Source organism: Oncorhynchus gorbuscha, linkage group LG16 (assembly GCF_021184085.1).
Source record: "Oncorhynchus gorbuscha isolate QuinsamMale2020 ecotype Even-year linkage group LG16, OgorEven_v1.0, whole genome shotgun sequence".
Lineage (NCBI taxonomy): Eukaryota > Metazoa > Chordata > Actinopteri > Salmoniformes > Salmonidae > Oncorhynchus > Oncorhynchus gorbuscha.
In genome coordinates this window covers 94,172,063-94,191,174 of record NC_060188.1, presented here as the reverse complement: position 1 = coordinate 94,191,174, position 19,112 = coordinate 94,172,063, and the positions used below count along the sequence as shown (strand labels likewise).

The window sequence follows — 19,112 nt, the reverse complement described above, 5'->3', positions numbered from 1 at the left end:
AGAACGATACAGGCTAGCGAGGGATTTGGAACGGAGAGGCTGAGGGCAGCACTAGAACCTTGGTTAGAACCATCATTACATCACCATGGTTATCATATTTAAATCACTCTCATGTTTATTCATTTAGTTATTTCGTCAATAGGAAGGACACCTTTTAATAATGTGTAGCCTGCAACATGGGCACAATCCGAAATGATGTGCCAACACCTGTGATTTAGTACAGACTTATAGGCTAAGTTGCCTCAATACATATATCAATACATATATCAATATATATATCAATACATATATCAATACATATATCAATACATATATCAATACATATATCAATACATATATCAATACATATATCAATACATATATCAATACATATATCAATACATATATCAATACATATATATATCAATACATATATCAATACATATATCAATACATATATCAATACATATATCAATACATATATCAATACATATATACATATATCAATACATATGTCAATACATATATCAATAATTATATCAATACATATATCAACACATATAGCAATACATATAGCAATACATATAGCAATACATATAGCAATACATATATATATATATATATATATATATATATATATATATATATATATATATCAATACGTATATCAATACATATATAAATACATATATCAATACATATATCAATACATATATCAATACATATATCAATACATATATCAATACATATATCAATATAGCACACATATAGCAATACATATATATATATATATATATATATATATATATATATATATATATCAATACGTATATCAATACATATATATATATATCAATACATATATATATATATATATCAATAGAATACATATATATATACATATATCAATACATACATATATATATATCAATAAATATATCAATAAATATATCAATACATATATCAATACATATATCAATACATATATACATATCAATACATATGTCAATACATATATCAATACATATATCAATACATATATCAATACACACATATATATATATATATCAATACATATATATATACATATATCAATACATATATATATATATATCAATACATATATCAATACATATATATATATATATATAATAAATATATCAATACATATATCAATACATATATCAATACATATATCAATATATATATACATATCAATACATATATCAATACATATATATATATATATATATATATATATATATATATATCAATACATATATCAATACATATATCAATACATATATATATATCAATACATATATCAATACATATATCAATACATATATCAATATATATATATATATATCAATATATATATATATATAAATACATATATCAATACATATATCAATACATATATCAATACATATATCAATACATATATCAATACATATATCAATATATATATCAATACATATATCAATACATATATCAATACATATATCAATACATATATATATCAATACATACATATATATATATATATCAATACATATATCAATACATATATCAATACATATATCAATACATATATCAATACATATATCAATACATATATCAATACATATGTCAATACATATATCAATACATATATCAATACATATATCAATACATATATATATATATATATCAATACATATATCAATACATATATCAATACATATATATATATATCAATACATATATCAATACATATATCAATACATATATCAATACATATATCAATACATATATCAATACACACATATATATATATATATATATATAAATACATATATCAATACATATATCAATACATATATCAATGCATATATCAATGCATATATACATATCAAATCAAATCAAATCAAATCAAATTTTATTTGTCACATACACATGGTTAGCAGATGTTAATGCGAGTGTAGCGAAATGCTTGTGCTTCTAGTTCCGACAATGCAGTGATAACCAACAAGTAATCTAACTAACAATTCCAAAACTACTGTCTTATACACAGTGTAAGGGGATAAGGAACATGTACATAAGGATATATGAATGAGTGATGGTACAGAGCAGCATACAGTAGATGGTATCGAGTACAGTATATACATATGCATATGAGATTAATAATGTAGGGTAAGTAACATTATATAAGGTAGCATTGTTTAAAGTGGCTAGTGATATATTTACATAATTTCCCATCAATTCCCATTATTAAAATGGCTGGAGTTGGGTCAGTGTCAATGACAGTGTGTTGGCAGCAGCCACTCAGTGTTAGTGGTGGCTGTTTAACAGTCTGATGGCCTTGAGATAGAAGCTGTTTTTCAGTCTCTCGGTCCCAGCTTTGATGCACCTGTACTGACCTCGCCTTCTGGATGATAGCGGGGTGAACAGGCAGTGGTTCGGGTGGTTGATGTCCTTGATGATCTTTATGGCCTTCCTGTAACAACGGGTGGTGTAGGTGTCCTGGAGGGCAGGTAGTTTGCCCCCGGTGATGCGTTGTGCAGTCCTCACTACCCTCTGGAGAGCCTTACGGTTGAGGGCGGAGCAGTTGCCGTACCAGGCGGTGATACAGCCCGCCAGGATGCTCTCGATTGTGCATCTGTAGAAGTTTGTGAGTGCTTTTGGTGACAAGCCGAACTTCTTCAGCCTCCTGAGGTTGAATAGGCGCTGCTGCGCCTTCTTCACGACGCTGTCAGTGTGAGTGGACCAATTCAGTTTGTCTGTGATGTGTATGCCGAGGAACTTAAAACTAGCTACCCTCTCCACTACTGTTCCATCGATGTGGATAGGGGGGTGTTCCCTCTGCTGTTTCCTGAAGTCCACAATCATCTCCTTAGTTTTGTTGACGTTGAGTGTGAGGTTATTTTCCTGACACCACACTCCGAGGGCCCTCACCTCCTCCCTGTAGGCCGTCTCGTCGTTGTTGGTAATCAAGCCTAACACTGTTGTGTCGTCCGCAAACTTGATGATTGAGTTGGAGGCGTGCGTGGCCACGCAGTCGTGGGTGAACAGGGAGTACAGGAGAGGGCTCAGAACGCACCCTTGTGGGGCCCCCGTGTTGAGGATCAGCGGGGAGGAGATGTTGTTGCCTACCCTCACCACCTGGGGGCGGCCCGTCAGGGAGTCCAGTACCCAGTTGCACAGGGCGGGGTCGAGACCCAGGGTCTCGAGCTTGATGACGAGCTTGGAGGGTACTATGGTGTTGAATGCCGAGCTGTAGTCGATGAACAGCATTCTCACATAGGTATTCCTCTTGTCCAGGTGGGTTAGGGCAGTGTGCAGTGTGGTTGAGATTGCATCGTCTGTGGACCTATTTGGGCGGTAAGCAAATTGGAGTGGGTCTAGGGTGTCAGGTAGGGTGGAGGTGATATGGTCCTTGACTAGTCTCTCAAAGCACTTCATGATGACGGAAGTGAGTGCTACGGGCGGTAGTCGTTTAGCTCAGTTACCTTAGCTTTCTTGGGAACAGGAACAATGGTGGCCCTCTTGAAGCATGTGGGAACAGCAGACTGGTATAGGGATTGATTGAATATTTCCGTAAACACACCGGCCAGCTGGTCTGCGCATGCTCTGAGGGCGCGGCTGGGGATGCCGTCTGGGCCTGCAGCCTTGCGAGGGTTAACACGTTTAAATGTCTTACTCACCTCGGCTGCAGTGAAGGAGAGACCGCATGTTTCCGTTGCAGGCCGTGTCAGTGGCACTGTATTGTCCTCAAAGCGGGCAAAAAAGTTATTTAGTCTGCCTGGGAGCAAGACATCCTGGTCCGTGACTGGGCTGGATTTCATCTTGTAGTCCGTGATTGACTGTAGACCCTGCCACATGCCTCTTGTGTCTGAGCCATTGAATTGAGATTCCACTATACATATATATCAATACATATACATATGTCAATACATATATCAATACATATATCAATACATATATCAATACATATATCAATACATATATCAATGCATATATATATCAATACATATATCAATACATATATCAATACATATATCAATATATATATATATATATATACATATATCAATACATATATCAATACATATATCAATATATATATATATATATATCAATATATATATATATATATATATATATATCAATACATATATCAATACATATATCAATACATATATCAATACATATATATATATATCAATACATATATCAATACATATATCAATACATATATCAATATACATATATCAATATATATATATATCAATACATATATCAATACATATATCAATACATATATCAATACATATATCAATATATATATATATATCAATACATATATCAATACATATATCAATACATATATCAATACATATATAATATATATATCAATATATATATCAATACATATATCAATACATATATATATCAATACATATATCAATACATATATCAATATATATAATACATATATCAATATATATCAATACATATATACATATCAATACATATATCAATACATATATCAATACATATATACATATCAATACATATGTCAATACATATATCAATACATATATCAATACATATATCAATATATATATATATGTATATCAATACATATATCAATACATATATCAATACATATATCAATACATATATACAATACATATATCAATACATATATCAATACATATATACATATATCAATACATATATATATATATATATATCAATACATATATCAATACATATATCAATACATATATCAATACATATATCAATACATATATATCATATATATCAATATATATATCAATACATATATCAATACATATATCAATACATATATCAATACATATATATATCAATACATATATCAATACATATATCAATACATATATACATATCAATACATATGTCAATACATATATACATATCAATACATATATCAATACATATATCAATACATATATCAATACATATATCAATACATATATATATATATATATATATCAATACATATATCAATACATATATCAATACATATATAATACATATATCAATACATATATCAATACATATATATATATATATCAATACATATATCAATACATATATCAATACATATATCAATACATATATATATATATATCAATACATATATCAATACATATATATATCAATACATATATCAATACATATATATATATATCAATACATATATCAATACATATATCAATACAATACATATATCAATACATATATATATATATCAATACATATATATATACATATATCAATATATATATATATCAATACATATATCAATACATATATATATATATATATATATTTATAACCAGGAGCCATATATAGCCATAGTTGTTAGTCTCCCAAGAAGCTGATCCATTATCAGAATTAAACATAACTCTAATGTTAAGGTCAGAAGGTGAAATAGAGAAAGCTGATCCCAGAGCAGCACTGCTTCCTGTCGATCCTCTCAGTATGGACACACTTAGCCAACGGTCTCTCTACGCGGTGTCTTGTGGAAAACACTGTCGTTAATAGCCAACGGTCTCTCTACACAGTGTCTTGGGGAAAACACTATCGTTAATAGCCAACGGTCTCTCTACGCGGTGTCTTGGGGAAAACACTGTCGTTAATAGCCAACGGTCTCTCTACGCGGTGTCTTGGGGAAAACACTGTTGTTAATAGGCAACGGTCTCTCTACGCGGTGTCTTGGGGAAAACACTGTCGTTAATAACCAACGGTCTCTCTACGCGGTGTCTTGGGGAAAACACTGTCGTTAATAACCAACGGTCTCTCTACACAGTGTCTTGGGGAAAATACCCCCCCGACGCTGGGCCAATTGTGTGCCGTCCTATGGGACTCCCAATCACGGCCTGTTGGGATACAGACGAGAATCAAACCAGGGTCTGTAGTGACTCTTCTAGCACTGAGATAGACCACTGCGCCACTCGGGGAGCCCCAGTGGAATTCAGTGGTGTGTGCAGAGAGGCCTTGACATAGTTAATACACTCAATGCACTGTAGTCCAGGCACCTCAATTTACCCTTGACAAACGACAGCATTTAACATTGTGAAGTACCCAACACACACACAGACGCATATGAAAAACTGAAGACGTTCTGAAGTCCCCAACACGAAGGAAAATACAGAGAGATATGGATGTCAGATGTTAGGAGTGGACATTATGTGGGCCAGAACTCAGGGGCTAAATGTGTTCCTTAAAGAGAGTGAAAGCCCTTGTGTGTGTTGGCGCTTACACACTCAGACGCACGCACACACACACGCACGCACGCACGCACGCACGCACGCACGCACGCACACACACACACACACACACACACACACACACACACACACACACACACACACACACGTGTGTACGTACACACACTTACACACAGGAGGTATAAATCTTGTGAAACTGATCTAGGGGAGGCATTGGTGGAATCTAGGACCAGAGATTGATGGTTGAGGACATTTCTCTCCCCTCCCTTCCTCTGTCTCCTTTCATACCTCCTCTGTCCCCTATCACACCTCCTCTGTCCCCTATCACACCTCCTCTGTCTCCTATCATACCTCCTCTGTCCCCTATCACACCTCCTCTGTCTCCTTTCATACCTCCTCTGTCTCCTATCACACCTCCTCTGTCTCCTATCATACCTCCTCTGTCCCCTATCACACCTCCTCTGTCCCCAATCATACCTTCTCCTATACCTCCTCTGTCCCCTATCACACCTCCTCTGTCCCCTATCACACCTCCTCTGTCCCCTATCACACCTCCTCTGTCCCCTCACACCCCCTCTGTCCGCAATCACACCTCCTCTGTCCCCTATCACACCTCCTCTGTCCCCTATCACACCTCCTCTGTCTCCTATCACACCTCCTCTGTCCCCAATCACACCTCCTCTGTCCCCAATCATACCTCCTCTGTCTCCTATCATACCTCCTCTGTCCCCTATCATACCTCCTCTGTCCCCTATCATACCTCCTCTGTCCCCTATCATACCTCCTCTGTCCCCTTTCATACCTCCTCTGTCCCCTATCACACCTCCTCTGTCCCCAATCATACCTCCTCTGTCTCCTATCACACCTCCTCTGTCCCCTATCATACCTCCTCTGTCCCCTATCATACCTCCTCTGTCTCCTTTCATACCTCCTCTGTCTCCTATCATACCTCCTCTGTCTCCTTTCATACCTCCTCTGTCTCCTTTCATACATCCTCTGTCCCCTATCACACCTCCTCTGTCCCCTATCACACCTCCCCTGTCCTCTATCATACCTCTTTTCTCAGTGGCTGGCCCCAGCTTATAGCACATCTCCCTGTAGTAACATACTTACCCTCTGCTGAAGTGGATGTTAGAAATGGGTTGATGGGGGACAACAGGACGTACATATATCAGAGATAATTAGTCACTTTCTAGTCCCTGTTCTAGAATGTGTTCTTGTCCCTGTTCTAGAATGTGTCGTAGTCCCTGTTCCAGAATGTATTCATTCTAGTCCCTGTTCTAGAATATCTATCTTCCAGTCCCTGTTCTAGAATGTTTTCCAGTCCCTGTTCTGGAATGTGCACTAGTCCCTGTTCTAGAATGTCTTCCAGTCCCTGTTCTAGAATGTCTTATAGTCCCTGTTCTACAATGTCTTCTAGTCCCTGTTCTAGAATATCTTCTAGTCATTGTTCTGGAATGTCTAGTCCCTGTTGTAGAATGTCTTCTAGTCCCTGTTCTAGAATATATTCTAGTCCCTGTTCTTAAATGTATTCCAGTCCCTGTTCTAGAATGTATTATAGTCCCTGTTCTAGAATGTGCTCTTGTCCCTGATCTAGAATTGGTTTTAGTCCCTGTTCTGGAATGTCTAGTCCCTGTTCTAGGATGTCTTCTAGTCCCTGTTTTAATTCCCGTTCTGGAATGTCTAGACCCTGATGTAGAATGTCTTCAAGTCCATGTTCTAGAATGTTTTCTAGTCCCTGTTCTGGAATGTCTAGTCCCTGTTCTAGAATGTCTTCTAGTCCCTGTTCTAGAATATCTTCTAGTCCCTGTTCTAGGATGTCTTCTAGTCCCTGTTCTAGTCCCTGGTCTAGTCCCTGTTCTAGGATGTCTTCTAGTCCCTGTTCTAGGATGTCTTCTAGTCCCTGTTCTAGGATGTGTTTTAGTCCCTGTTCTAGAATGTCTTCTAGTCCCTATTCTAGAATTTCTTCTAGTCCCTGTTCTAGAATATCTTATAGTCCCTGTTCTAGGATGTCTTCTAGTCCCTGTTCTAGTCCCTGGTCTAGTCCCTGTTCTAGGATGTCTTCTAGTCCCTGTTCTAGGATGTCTTCTAGTCCCTGTTCTAGGATGTGTTTTAGTCCCTGTTCTAGAATGTCTTCTAGTCCCTATTCTAGAATTTCTTCTAGTCCCTGTTCTAGAATATCTTATAGTCCCTGTTCTAGGATGTATTCTAGTCCCTGTTCTAGAATGTCTTCTAGTCCCTGTTCTAGACTGTGTTTTAGTCCCTGTTCTAGAATGTCTTCCAGTCCCTGTTCTACAATGTCTTCTAGTCCCTGTTCTATGATGTCTTCTTGTCCCTTTTCTAGAATATCTCCTAGTCCTTGTTCTGGAATGTCTAGTCCCTGTTCTGGAATGTGTTTTAGTCCATGTTCTAGAATGTCTTCTAGTCCCCGTTCTAGAATGTCTTCTAGTCCCTGTTCTAGAATATCTTATAGTCCCTGTTCTAGAATGTCTTCTAGTCCCTGTTCTAGACTGTGTTTTAGTCCCTGTTCTAGAATGTCTTCCAGTCCCTGTTCTACAATGTCTTCTAGTCCCTGTTCTAGGATGTCTTCTTGTCCCTTTTCTAGAATATCTTCTAGTCCTTGTTCTGGAATGTCTAGTCCCTGTTTTAGAATGTCTTCTAGTCCCTGTTCTGGAATGTCTTCTAGTCCCTATTCTAGTCCCTGTTCTAGCATGTCTTCTAGTCCCTGTTCTAGGATGTCTTCTAGTCCCTGTTCTAGAATGTATTCTAGTCCCTGTTCTAGAATAGCTTCCAGTCCCTGTTCTACAATGACTTCTAGACCCTGTTCTGGAATGTCTATTCCCTGTTCTTCAATGTCTTCTAGTCCCTGTTCTTGGATGTCTTGTAGTCCCTGTTATAGGATGTCATCTAGTCCCTGTTCTAGGATGTCATCTAGTCCCTGTTCTAGAATGTATTCTAGTCCCTGTTCTAGAATAGCTTCCAGTCCCTGTTCTACAATGACTTCTAGACCCTGTTCTGGAATGTCTATTCCCTGTTCTTCAATGTCTTCTAGTCCCTGTTCTTGGATGTCTTGTAGTCCCTGTTCTAGGATCTCTTCTAGTCCCTGTTCTAGGATCTCTTCTAGTCCCTGTTCTAGGATCTCTTCTAGTCCCTGTTCTAGGATGTCTTCTAGTCCCTGTTCTAGGATCTCTTCTAGTCCCTGTTCTAGGATGTCTTCTAGTCCCTGTTCTAGGATGTCTTCTAGTCCCTGTTCTAGGATGTCATCTAGTCCCTGTTCTAGGATGTCTTCTAGTCCCTGTTATAGAATATATTATAGTCCCTGTTCTAGGATGTCTTGTAGTCCCTGTTATAGAATATATTATAGTCCCTGTTCTAGGATGTCTTCTAGTCCCTGTTCTAGAATGTGTTTTGAGTCCCTGTTCCAAGTACAGTCTGTCTCATAGTCTCATAGTTTAGTTTAGTTGGTACAGGCAAAGTCTCTTCCTCTAGTCTTTTAATGGTCGGTTTTGCATTAGGAGTCATTGGTTTTTTTCCAAAATTGTAACAATCAAATCACTGATCATGAATTTCATTCATCAGTCATCATGGAAAAGATATCTGTTTATTTCAGTGCTGGATATTAAATCTGTTTTGATGACAGGCGGCACAATTACAGCCTGAATATTTCATTGTTGTTCAAAACTCAGTTGTATCCCAGCCATGTGGTGTATGAAACTCTCGGCTCATTGTCTTCCTCTGCTATAACATTTACAAAAATAAATAAATAAATAATGAAACACCGCAGGTCTCAAACAACAGTCATAAACAGCCTACCAAATGGCACCCTATTCCCTGCATAGGGCACTTATTTCCACCAGACCTCTGGTGAAACATAGAGCACTACGTAGAGAACAGGGTGGCATTGGAGACTCAGCTGTAAGACCTGTCCCTGAAGCACAGCATCTCTGGAGGAGTCAATGTGGCCCCTGCCGGCCTTTCGCTGTCTCTATGATATATACACAGCCAGCAGGCATGTGAAGAAAGCCTGTTATTTTTCTTCTGCCTGCCTACACTACAGACCACTACAGACCACTACAATACACTACAATGCACTACAATACACTACAATACACTGTAATAGTACCTTACAGACTACTACGGACCAATTACAGACCACTACAGACCAATTACAGACCAATTACAGACCAATTACAGACCACTACAGACCAATTACAGACTACTACAGACCACTACAGACCAATTACAGACCACTACAGACCAATACAGACCAATTACAGACCACTACAGACCAATTACAGACCACTGCAGACCAATTACAGATCACTACAGACCAATTACAGACCACTACAGACCACTACAGACCACTTCAATACACTACAATGGTCCACTACAGACCACTACAGACCACTACACACCACTTCAAAACACTACAATGGTCCACTACAGACCACTACAGACCAATTACAGACCACTACAAACCACCACAGTCCACTACATACCACTAAAACAACTACAGAACAATTACAGACCACTACAGACCAATTACAGACTACTACAGACCAATTACAGACCACCACAGTCCACTACATACCACTAAAAACAACTACAGAACAATTACAGACCACTACAGACCACTACAGACCACTTCAATACACAAAAATGGTCCACTACAGACCACTACAGACCACTACAGACCACTACAGTCCACTACATACCACTACAGTCCACAACAGTCCATTACAGTCTACTACAGACCACTACAGACCACTACAGACCACTACATACCACTACAGTCCACTACAGTCCATTACAGTCTACTACAGACCACTACAGACCACTACAGTCCACTACATACCACTACAGTCCACTACAGTCCATTACAGTCTACTACAGACCACTACAGTCCACTACATACCACTACAGTCCACTACAGTCCACTACAGACCACTTCAATACACTACAACAGTCCACTACAGTCCACTACAGACCACTACAGTCCACTACAGACCACTACAGTCCACTCCAGTCCACTACAGACCACTACAGACCTCTTAAATACACTACAACAGTCCACTACAGACCACTACATACCACTTCAATACACTACAACAGTCCACTACAGACCACTACAGTCCACTACAGTCCACTACAGTCCATTACAGTCCACTACAGACCACTACAGACCACTTCAATACACTACAACAGTCCACTACATACCACTACAGTCCACTATAGTCCATTACAGTCCACTACAGACCACTACAGTCCACTCCAGTCCACTACAGACCACTACAGACCTCTTAAATACACTACAACAGTCCACTACATACCACTACAGTCCACTACAGTCCATTACAGTCCACTACAGACCACTACAGTCCACTCCAGTCCACTACAGACCACTTCAATACACTACAACAGTCCACTACAGACCACTACATACCACCACAGTCCACTACATACCACTACAGTCCACTACAGACCACTACAGTCCACTACAGACCACTACAGTCTATTACAGACCACTACAGACCACTACAGTCCATTACAGACCACTACAGACCACTTCAGTCTACTACAATCCACTACAATCCACTGCAGACCACTACAGACCACTACAGTCCACTACAGACTACTACAGTCCATTACAGACCACTACAGACCATTACAGTCTATTACAGTCTACTACAGACCACTACAGACCACTACAGTCCACTACAGTCCATTACAGTCCACTACAGACCACTACAGACCACTTAAATACACTACAACAGTCCACTACAGTCCACTACAGTCCATTGCAGTCCACTACAGACCACTACAGTCCACTACAGTCCACTCCAGTCCACTACAGACCACTTCAATACACTACAACAGTCCACTACAGACCACTACATACCACTGCAGTCCACTACATACCACTACAGTCCACTACAGACCACTACAGTCTATTACAGACCACTACAGACCACTACAGTCCATTACAGATCACTACAGTCTACTACAGTCTACTACAGTCCACTTACAGTCCACTACAGTCCATTACAGACCACTACAGACCACTACAGTCCACTACAGACCACTACAGTCCATTACAGACCACTACAGACCATTACAGTCTATTACAGTCTACTACAGACCACTACAGACCACTACAGTCCACTACAGACCACTACAGACCACTACAGTATTTTACAGTCCACTACAGACCACTACAGACCACTACAGTATTTTACAGTCCACTACAGACCACTACAGACCACTACAGTCTTTTACAGTCCACTACAGACCACTACAGACCACTACAGTCCACTACAGACCACTACAGACCACTACATACCACTACAGACCATTACAGTCTTTTACAGTCCACTACAGTACAATACCATCTATTACAGACCACTACAGACCACTACAGACCACTCCAGTCCACTACAGACCACTGCAGACCACTACAGACCACTCCAGACCACTCCAGTCCACTACAGACCACTACAGACCACTACATTCCACTACAGTCCACTACAGAACACTACAATAGTACATTTGTGGGGATACCTTTTTTTGCTAGATAATAATTGGATATTGGGAAGTCACTGGGGAGCTCTTTGTAGAATTTCTGCCAGAGTCAGTGACAGACAGACAGACAGACAGACAGACAGACAGACAGACAGACAGACAGACAGACAGACAGACAGACAGACAGACAGACAGACAGACAGACAGACAGACAGACAGACAGACAGACAGACAGACAGACAGACAGACAGACAGACAGACAGACAGACAGACAGACAGACAGACAGACAGACAGACAGACAGACAGACAGACAGACAGACAGACAGACAGACAGACAGACAGACAGAGCAACATAGAGACAGACAGAGCAACATAGAGACAGACAGACAGACAGACAGACAGACAGACAGACAGACAGACAGACAGACAGACAGACAGACAGACAGACAGACAGACAGACAGACAGACAGACAGACAGACAGACAGACAAACAGACAGACAGAGAAACATAGAGACAGACAGACAGACAGACAGACAGACAGACAGACAGACAGACAGACAGACAGACAGACAGACAGACAGACAGACAGACAGACAGACAGACAGACAGACAGACAGACAGACAGAGAAACATAGAGACAGACAGAGAGTTTGGAGTAGCAGCCAGAGGCTCTTCACCTAAGAGGCTCAGTCACTCTCCATGGCTTTCGCAAGCTGCCTCCCTGTGTGTTTTGGTGCTGGGGGCATTCAAGGCAAGCACAGAATTCTCCTCTTCTCCTCTCAAACGCATGGTTTCCAATTGCCTATGATTGGTTGGCGCTTAGGACCGTATAGATAGACTGACAACAGTACAGCCTGATCCCAGGATCTCCATTCAGACTCAAGATACAACGTGAACTGGGAAATACTGCGTTCCTAATAGCTCAGTTGGTAAGCATGGCGCTTGTAAAATTAGTGGGTTCGATCCCTTAGAATGTATTTGAACATGACTGTAAATCGCTTTAACGGATAAAAGCGTCTTCTCCATTATTATTATTATTATTATAATAAAATACATAAAATAATAAAATTACGTAACTCTTCCTTAGATTAGTTTGAACACTGTAAATGTAACGGCATTCTTCTCCATTCTCCCTTTTCTCTGTACTACAGGTCGCCATGGAGACGGAAGCTACTGGCCCTCTGACAACAACCTGATTGATAGACCATGCAGTCTTCCAGAGTTATCTAGCACCCCCATGTGACCCACAGTTATGCATTGACTGCATGTGACATGTCTTAAGTTGCTCTACCTATTGACCATGCGGTGACATGGGGGGGTTATCTCTACCATGTGACATGTCCAGAGTTATCTCTACCAGACCATGTGACATGTCCAGAGTTATCTCTACCAGACCATGTGACATGTCCACAGTTATCTCTACCAGACCATGTGACATGTCCACAGTTATCTCTACCAGACCATGTGACATGTCCAGAGTTATCTCTACAAAACCTGGGGTTCACATCTTTCAAATGTTGTCGCTGTTCTGCTTTAGGTCGGGGTTGGTACCTTTAGGACTATCACATTGGATCAATTGCAACAGGCAAGCTCAATCAATCCCAGAGTAAAGTCATTTTGAAGATTTGAAATAGTTTTTGAACCCAGGCCTGGCTGTTCATGTCCAGGGTTAGCTGTGGTTAACTTAGGAATAGATGTAAAAGTCTGTAGGGAGTCAGACTAGGTCTGTGTTACACTCTCTCTCTCACACACACACACACACACACACACACACACACACACACACACACACACACACACACACACACACACACACACACACACACACACACACACACACACACACACACACACACACACACACACACACACAGCTGCAGACAAACACACACACACACAGGTCTACAGAGAGAGACCATGGCAGGTCTAGTCTACAGAGAGAGACCATGACAGGTCTAGTCTACAGAGAGAGACTATGTCAGGTCTATAGAGAGAGACTATGACAGGTCTACAGAGAGAGAGACCATGACAGGTCTACTGAGAGAGAGACCATGACAGGTCTATAGAGAGAGACCATGACAGGTCTACAGAGAGAGACCATGACAGGTCTACAGAGAGAGACCATGGCAGGTCTAGTCTACAGAGAGAGACCATGACAGGTCTATGGAGAGAGACTATGATAGGTCTAGCCTACAGAGAGAGAGACCATGACAGGTCTACAGAGAGAGACTATGACAGGTCTATAGAGAGAGACTATGACAGGTCTATAGAGAGAGACTATGACAGGTCTTTAGAGAGAGACCATGACAGGTCTACAGAGAGAGACTATGACAGGTCTATAGAGAGAGAGACCATGACAGGTCTACAGAGAGAGACCATGACAGGTCTACAGAGAGAGACCATGACAGGTCTACAGAGAGAGACCATGACAGTTCTACAGAGAGAGACCATGACAGGTCTATAGAGAGAGACCATGACAGGTCTACAGAGAGAGACCATGACAGGTCTACAGAGAGAGACCATGGCAGGTCTAGTCTACAGAGAGAGACCATGACAGGTCTATAGAGAGAGACTATGACAGGTCTATGGAGAGAGACTATGACAGGTCTAGTCTACAGAGAGAGACCATGACAGGTCTACAGAGAGAGACTATGACAGGTCTATAGAGAGAGACTATGACAGGTCTATAGAGAGAGACTATGACAGGTCTTTAGAGAGAGACTATGACAGGTCTACAGAGAGAGACTATGACAGGTCTATAGAGAGAGAGACCATGACAGGTCTACAGAGAGAGACCATGACAGGTCTACAGAGAGAGACCATGACAGATCTACAGAGAGAGACCATGACAGGTCTACAGAGAGAGACCATGACAGGTCTACAGAGAGAGACTATGACAGGTCTACAGAGAGAGACTATGACAGGTCTATAGAGAGAGACTATGACAGGTCTACAGAGAGAGAGACCATGACAGGTCTACAGAGAGAGAGACCATGACAGGTCTATAGAGAGAGACTATGACAGGTCTATAGAGAGAGACTATGACAGGTCTAGTCTACAGAGAGAGACCATGACAGGTCTACAGAGAGAGACTATGACAGGTCTATAGAGAGAGACTATGACAGGTCTATAGAGAGAGACTATGACAGGTCTACAGAGAGAGACCATGACAGGTCTACAGAGAGAGAGAGACCATGACAGGTCTACAGAGAGAGAGAGAGAGACCATGACAGGTCTATAGAGAGAGACCATGACAGGTCTATAGAGAGAGAGACCATGACAGGTCTACAGAGAGAGACCATGACAGGTCTACAGAGAGAGACTATGACAGGTCTATAGAGAGAGACTATGACAGGTCTACAGAGAGAGAGACCATGACAGGTCTACAGAGAGAGAGACCATGACAGGTCTACAGAGAGAGACCATGACAGGTCTATAGAGAGAGACTATGACAGGTCTATAGAGAGAGACCATGACAGGTCTACAGAGAGAGACTATGACAGGTCTATAGAGAGAGACTATGACAGGTCTATAGAGAGAGACCATGACAGGTCTACAGAGAGAGACTATGACAGGTCTATAGAGAGAGACTATGACAGGTCTAGTCTACAGAGAGAGACCATGACAGGTCTACAGAGAGAGAGACCATGACAGGTCTATAGAGAGAGACCATGACAGGTCTACAGAGAGAGACTATGACAGGTCTATAGAGAGAGACTTTGACAGATCTAGTCTACAGAGAGAGACCATGACAGGTCTACAGAGAGAGAGACCATGACAGGTCTATAGAGAGAGACCATAACAGGTCTATAGAGAGAGACTATGACAGGTCTATAGAGAGAGACTATGACAGGTCTACAGAGAGAGACTATGACAGGTCTATTGAGAGAGACCATGACAGGTCTACAGAGAGAGAGACCATGACAGGTCTATAGAGAGAGACCATGACAGGTCTACAGAGAGAGAGACCATGACAGGTCTACAGAGAGAGACCATGACAGGTCTACAGAGAGAGACCATGACAGGTCTACAGAGAGAGACCATGACAAGTCTCTGTTGATTCTTTAATATAATACCTTGGCGTTCGCCAATCACAAGGCTGTTGTGGAGTGGTTCTCGGAAGCTCAGTTGGTAGAGCAAGGCACTTCTAACGCCAGGATAGTGGGTTCGATTCCCGTGCCTACCCATACGTATAGTGTATACTCGCATAGGTCGCTTTGTCTGAATGCGTCTTCGTAATGGCATATATTCGGCCAAATTTCTTCTCATTTGAGTCTCTCTCTCGCCTCACATCTGGGTCCCCCCCCCCCCCACCAGAGCTCCACCAATGATGTTGCAGTTTTGTGAATTTAAAGCAGCATTCTACACTGTTATTACAGTTTAATGGCATAGCAGGTCTGGGAACAGATGGTAATATAGGTTAATGGTTAATGGGAAGTCGAAAACAGGTCTGGGAACAGATGGTAATATTGGTTAAAGGTTAATGGGAAGTCTGTAGCAGGTCTGGGAACAGATGTTAATATAGGTTAATGCGAAGTCTATAGCAGGTCTGGGAACAGATGGTAATATAGGTTAATGGGAAGTCTGTAGCAGGTCTGGGAACAGATGGTAATATAGGTTAATGGGAAGTCTATAGCAGGTCTGGGAGCAGATGGTAATATAGGTTAATGGGAAGTCGAGGGCAGGTCTGGGAACAGATGGTAATATTGGAAGGATATAGCAGGTCTGGGAACAGATGGTAATATAGGTTAATGGTTAATGGGAAGTCGAAAACAGGTCTGGGAACAGATGGTAATATTGGTTAAAGGTTAATGGGAAGTCTGTAGCAGGTCTGGGAACAGATGTTAATATAGGTTAATGCGAAGTCTATAGCAGGTCTGGGAACAGATGGTAATATAGGTTAATGGGAAGTCTGTAGCAGGTCTGGGAACAGATGTTAATATAGGTTAATGCGAAGTCTATAGCAGGTCTGGGAACAGATGGTAATATAGGTTAATGGGAAGTCTATAGCAGGTCTGGGAGCAGATGTTAATATAGGTTAATGCGAAGTCTATAGCAGGTCTGGGAACAGATGGTAATATACGTTAATGGGAAGTCTGTAGCAGGTCTGGGAACTGATGGTAATATAGGTTAATGGGAAGTCTGTAGCAGGTCTGGGAACTGTAGATTAGCTGATTTTACAGTAGGTAGCCGTTTCCAGGTCTGAGAACTGTAGATTAGCTGATTTTACAGTAGGTAGCCGTTTCCAGGTCTGAGAACTGTAGATTAGCTGATTTTACAGTAGGTAGCCGTTTCCAGGTCTGAGAACTGTAGATTAGCTGATTATACAGTAGGGAGCTGTTTCCCTTCAATTTCTTGCCAGACGAAGACTCTGTACACATGCACACGCACACACGCACACACACACACACACACACACACACACACACACTGCAATCTGTGGAGATGTCTCTGTGGGGAAATCTGTGTCTTAACTAAGGAGCACCAGATAATCACAGGCTGCAGGTTTATTAGCAGGAGAAAGGCTAGAGGGAGATGAGGAGAGTGAGAGAGGAAGGTGGAGGGAGATGAGGAGAGGGAGAGAGGAGGGTGGAGGGAGATGAGGAGAGGGACAGAGGAGGGTGGAGGGAGATGATGAGAGGGAGAGAGGAAGGTGGAGGGAGATGAGGAGAGGGAGAGAGGAAGGTGGAGGGAGATGAGGAAAGGGAAGGGGAGGGAGATGAGGAAAGGGAGGGAGATGAGGGAGAGGGAGAGGGAGAGAGGAGGGTGGAGGGAGATGATGAGAGGGAGAGAGGAAGGTGGAGGGAGATGAGGAGAGGGAGAGAGGAAGGTAGAGGGAGATGAGGAGAGGGAGAGAGGAAGGTGGAGGGAGATGAGGAGAGGGAGAGAGGAAGGTGGAGGGAGATGAGGAAGGTGGAGGGAGATGAGGAGATGGAGAGAGGAAGGTGGAGGGAGATGAAGATAGGGAGGGAGGAAGGTCGAGGGAGATGAGGAGAGGGAGAGAGGAAGGTGGAGGGAGATGAGGAGAGGGAGGGAGGAAGGTAGAGGGAGATGAGGAGAGGGAGAGAGGAAGGTGGAGGGAGATGAGGAGAGGGACCACTATAGTACACCACACCACTATAGTACACCACCACCACCCTACACCACACCACTATACTACACCACATAATTATACTACACCACACCACTATAGTATACCACACCACTATACTACACCACATAATTATACTACACCACACCACTATACTACACCACACCACTATACTACACCACATAATTATACTACACCACACCACTATACTACACCACACCACTATACTACACCACATAATTATACTACACCACACCA

At 41.0% G+C, this 19,112-nt stretch overlaps 1 protein-coding gene across 1 annotated transcript in view; it reads left to right on the top strand.

The window, feature by feature from the left end:
- dcc (DCC netrin 1 receptor) overlaps positions 1–19,112 on the top strand; it is a 670,683-nt gene that overhangs the window by 573,675 nt on the left and 77,896 nt on the right. The window contains 1 exon segment of the mRNA XM_046305873.1: positions 13,915–14,002. Within this exon segment, the coding sequence (XP_046161829.1) occupies positions 13,915–14,002 (88 nt within the window).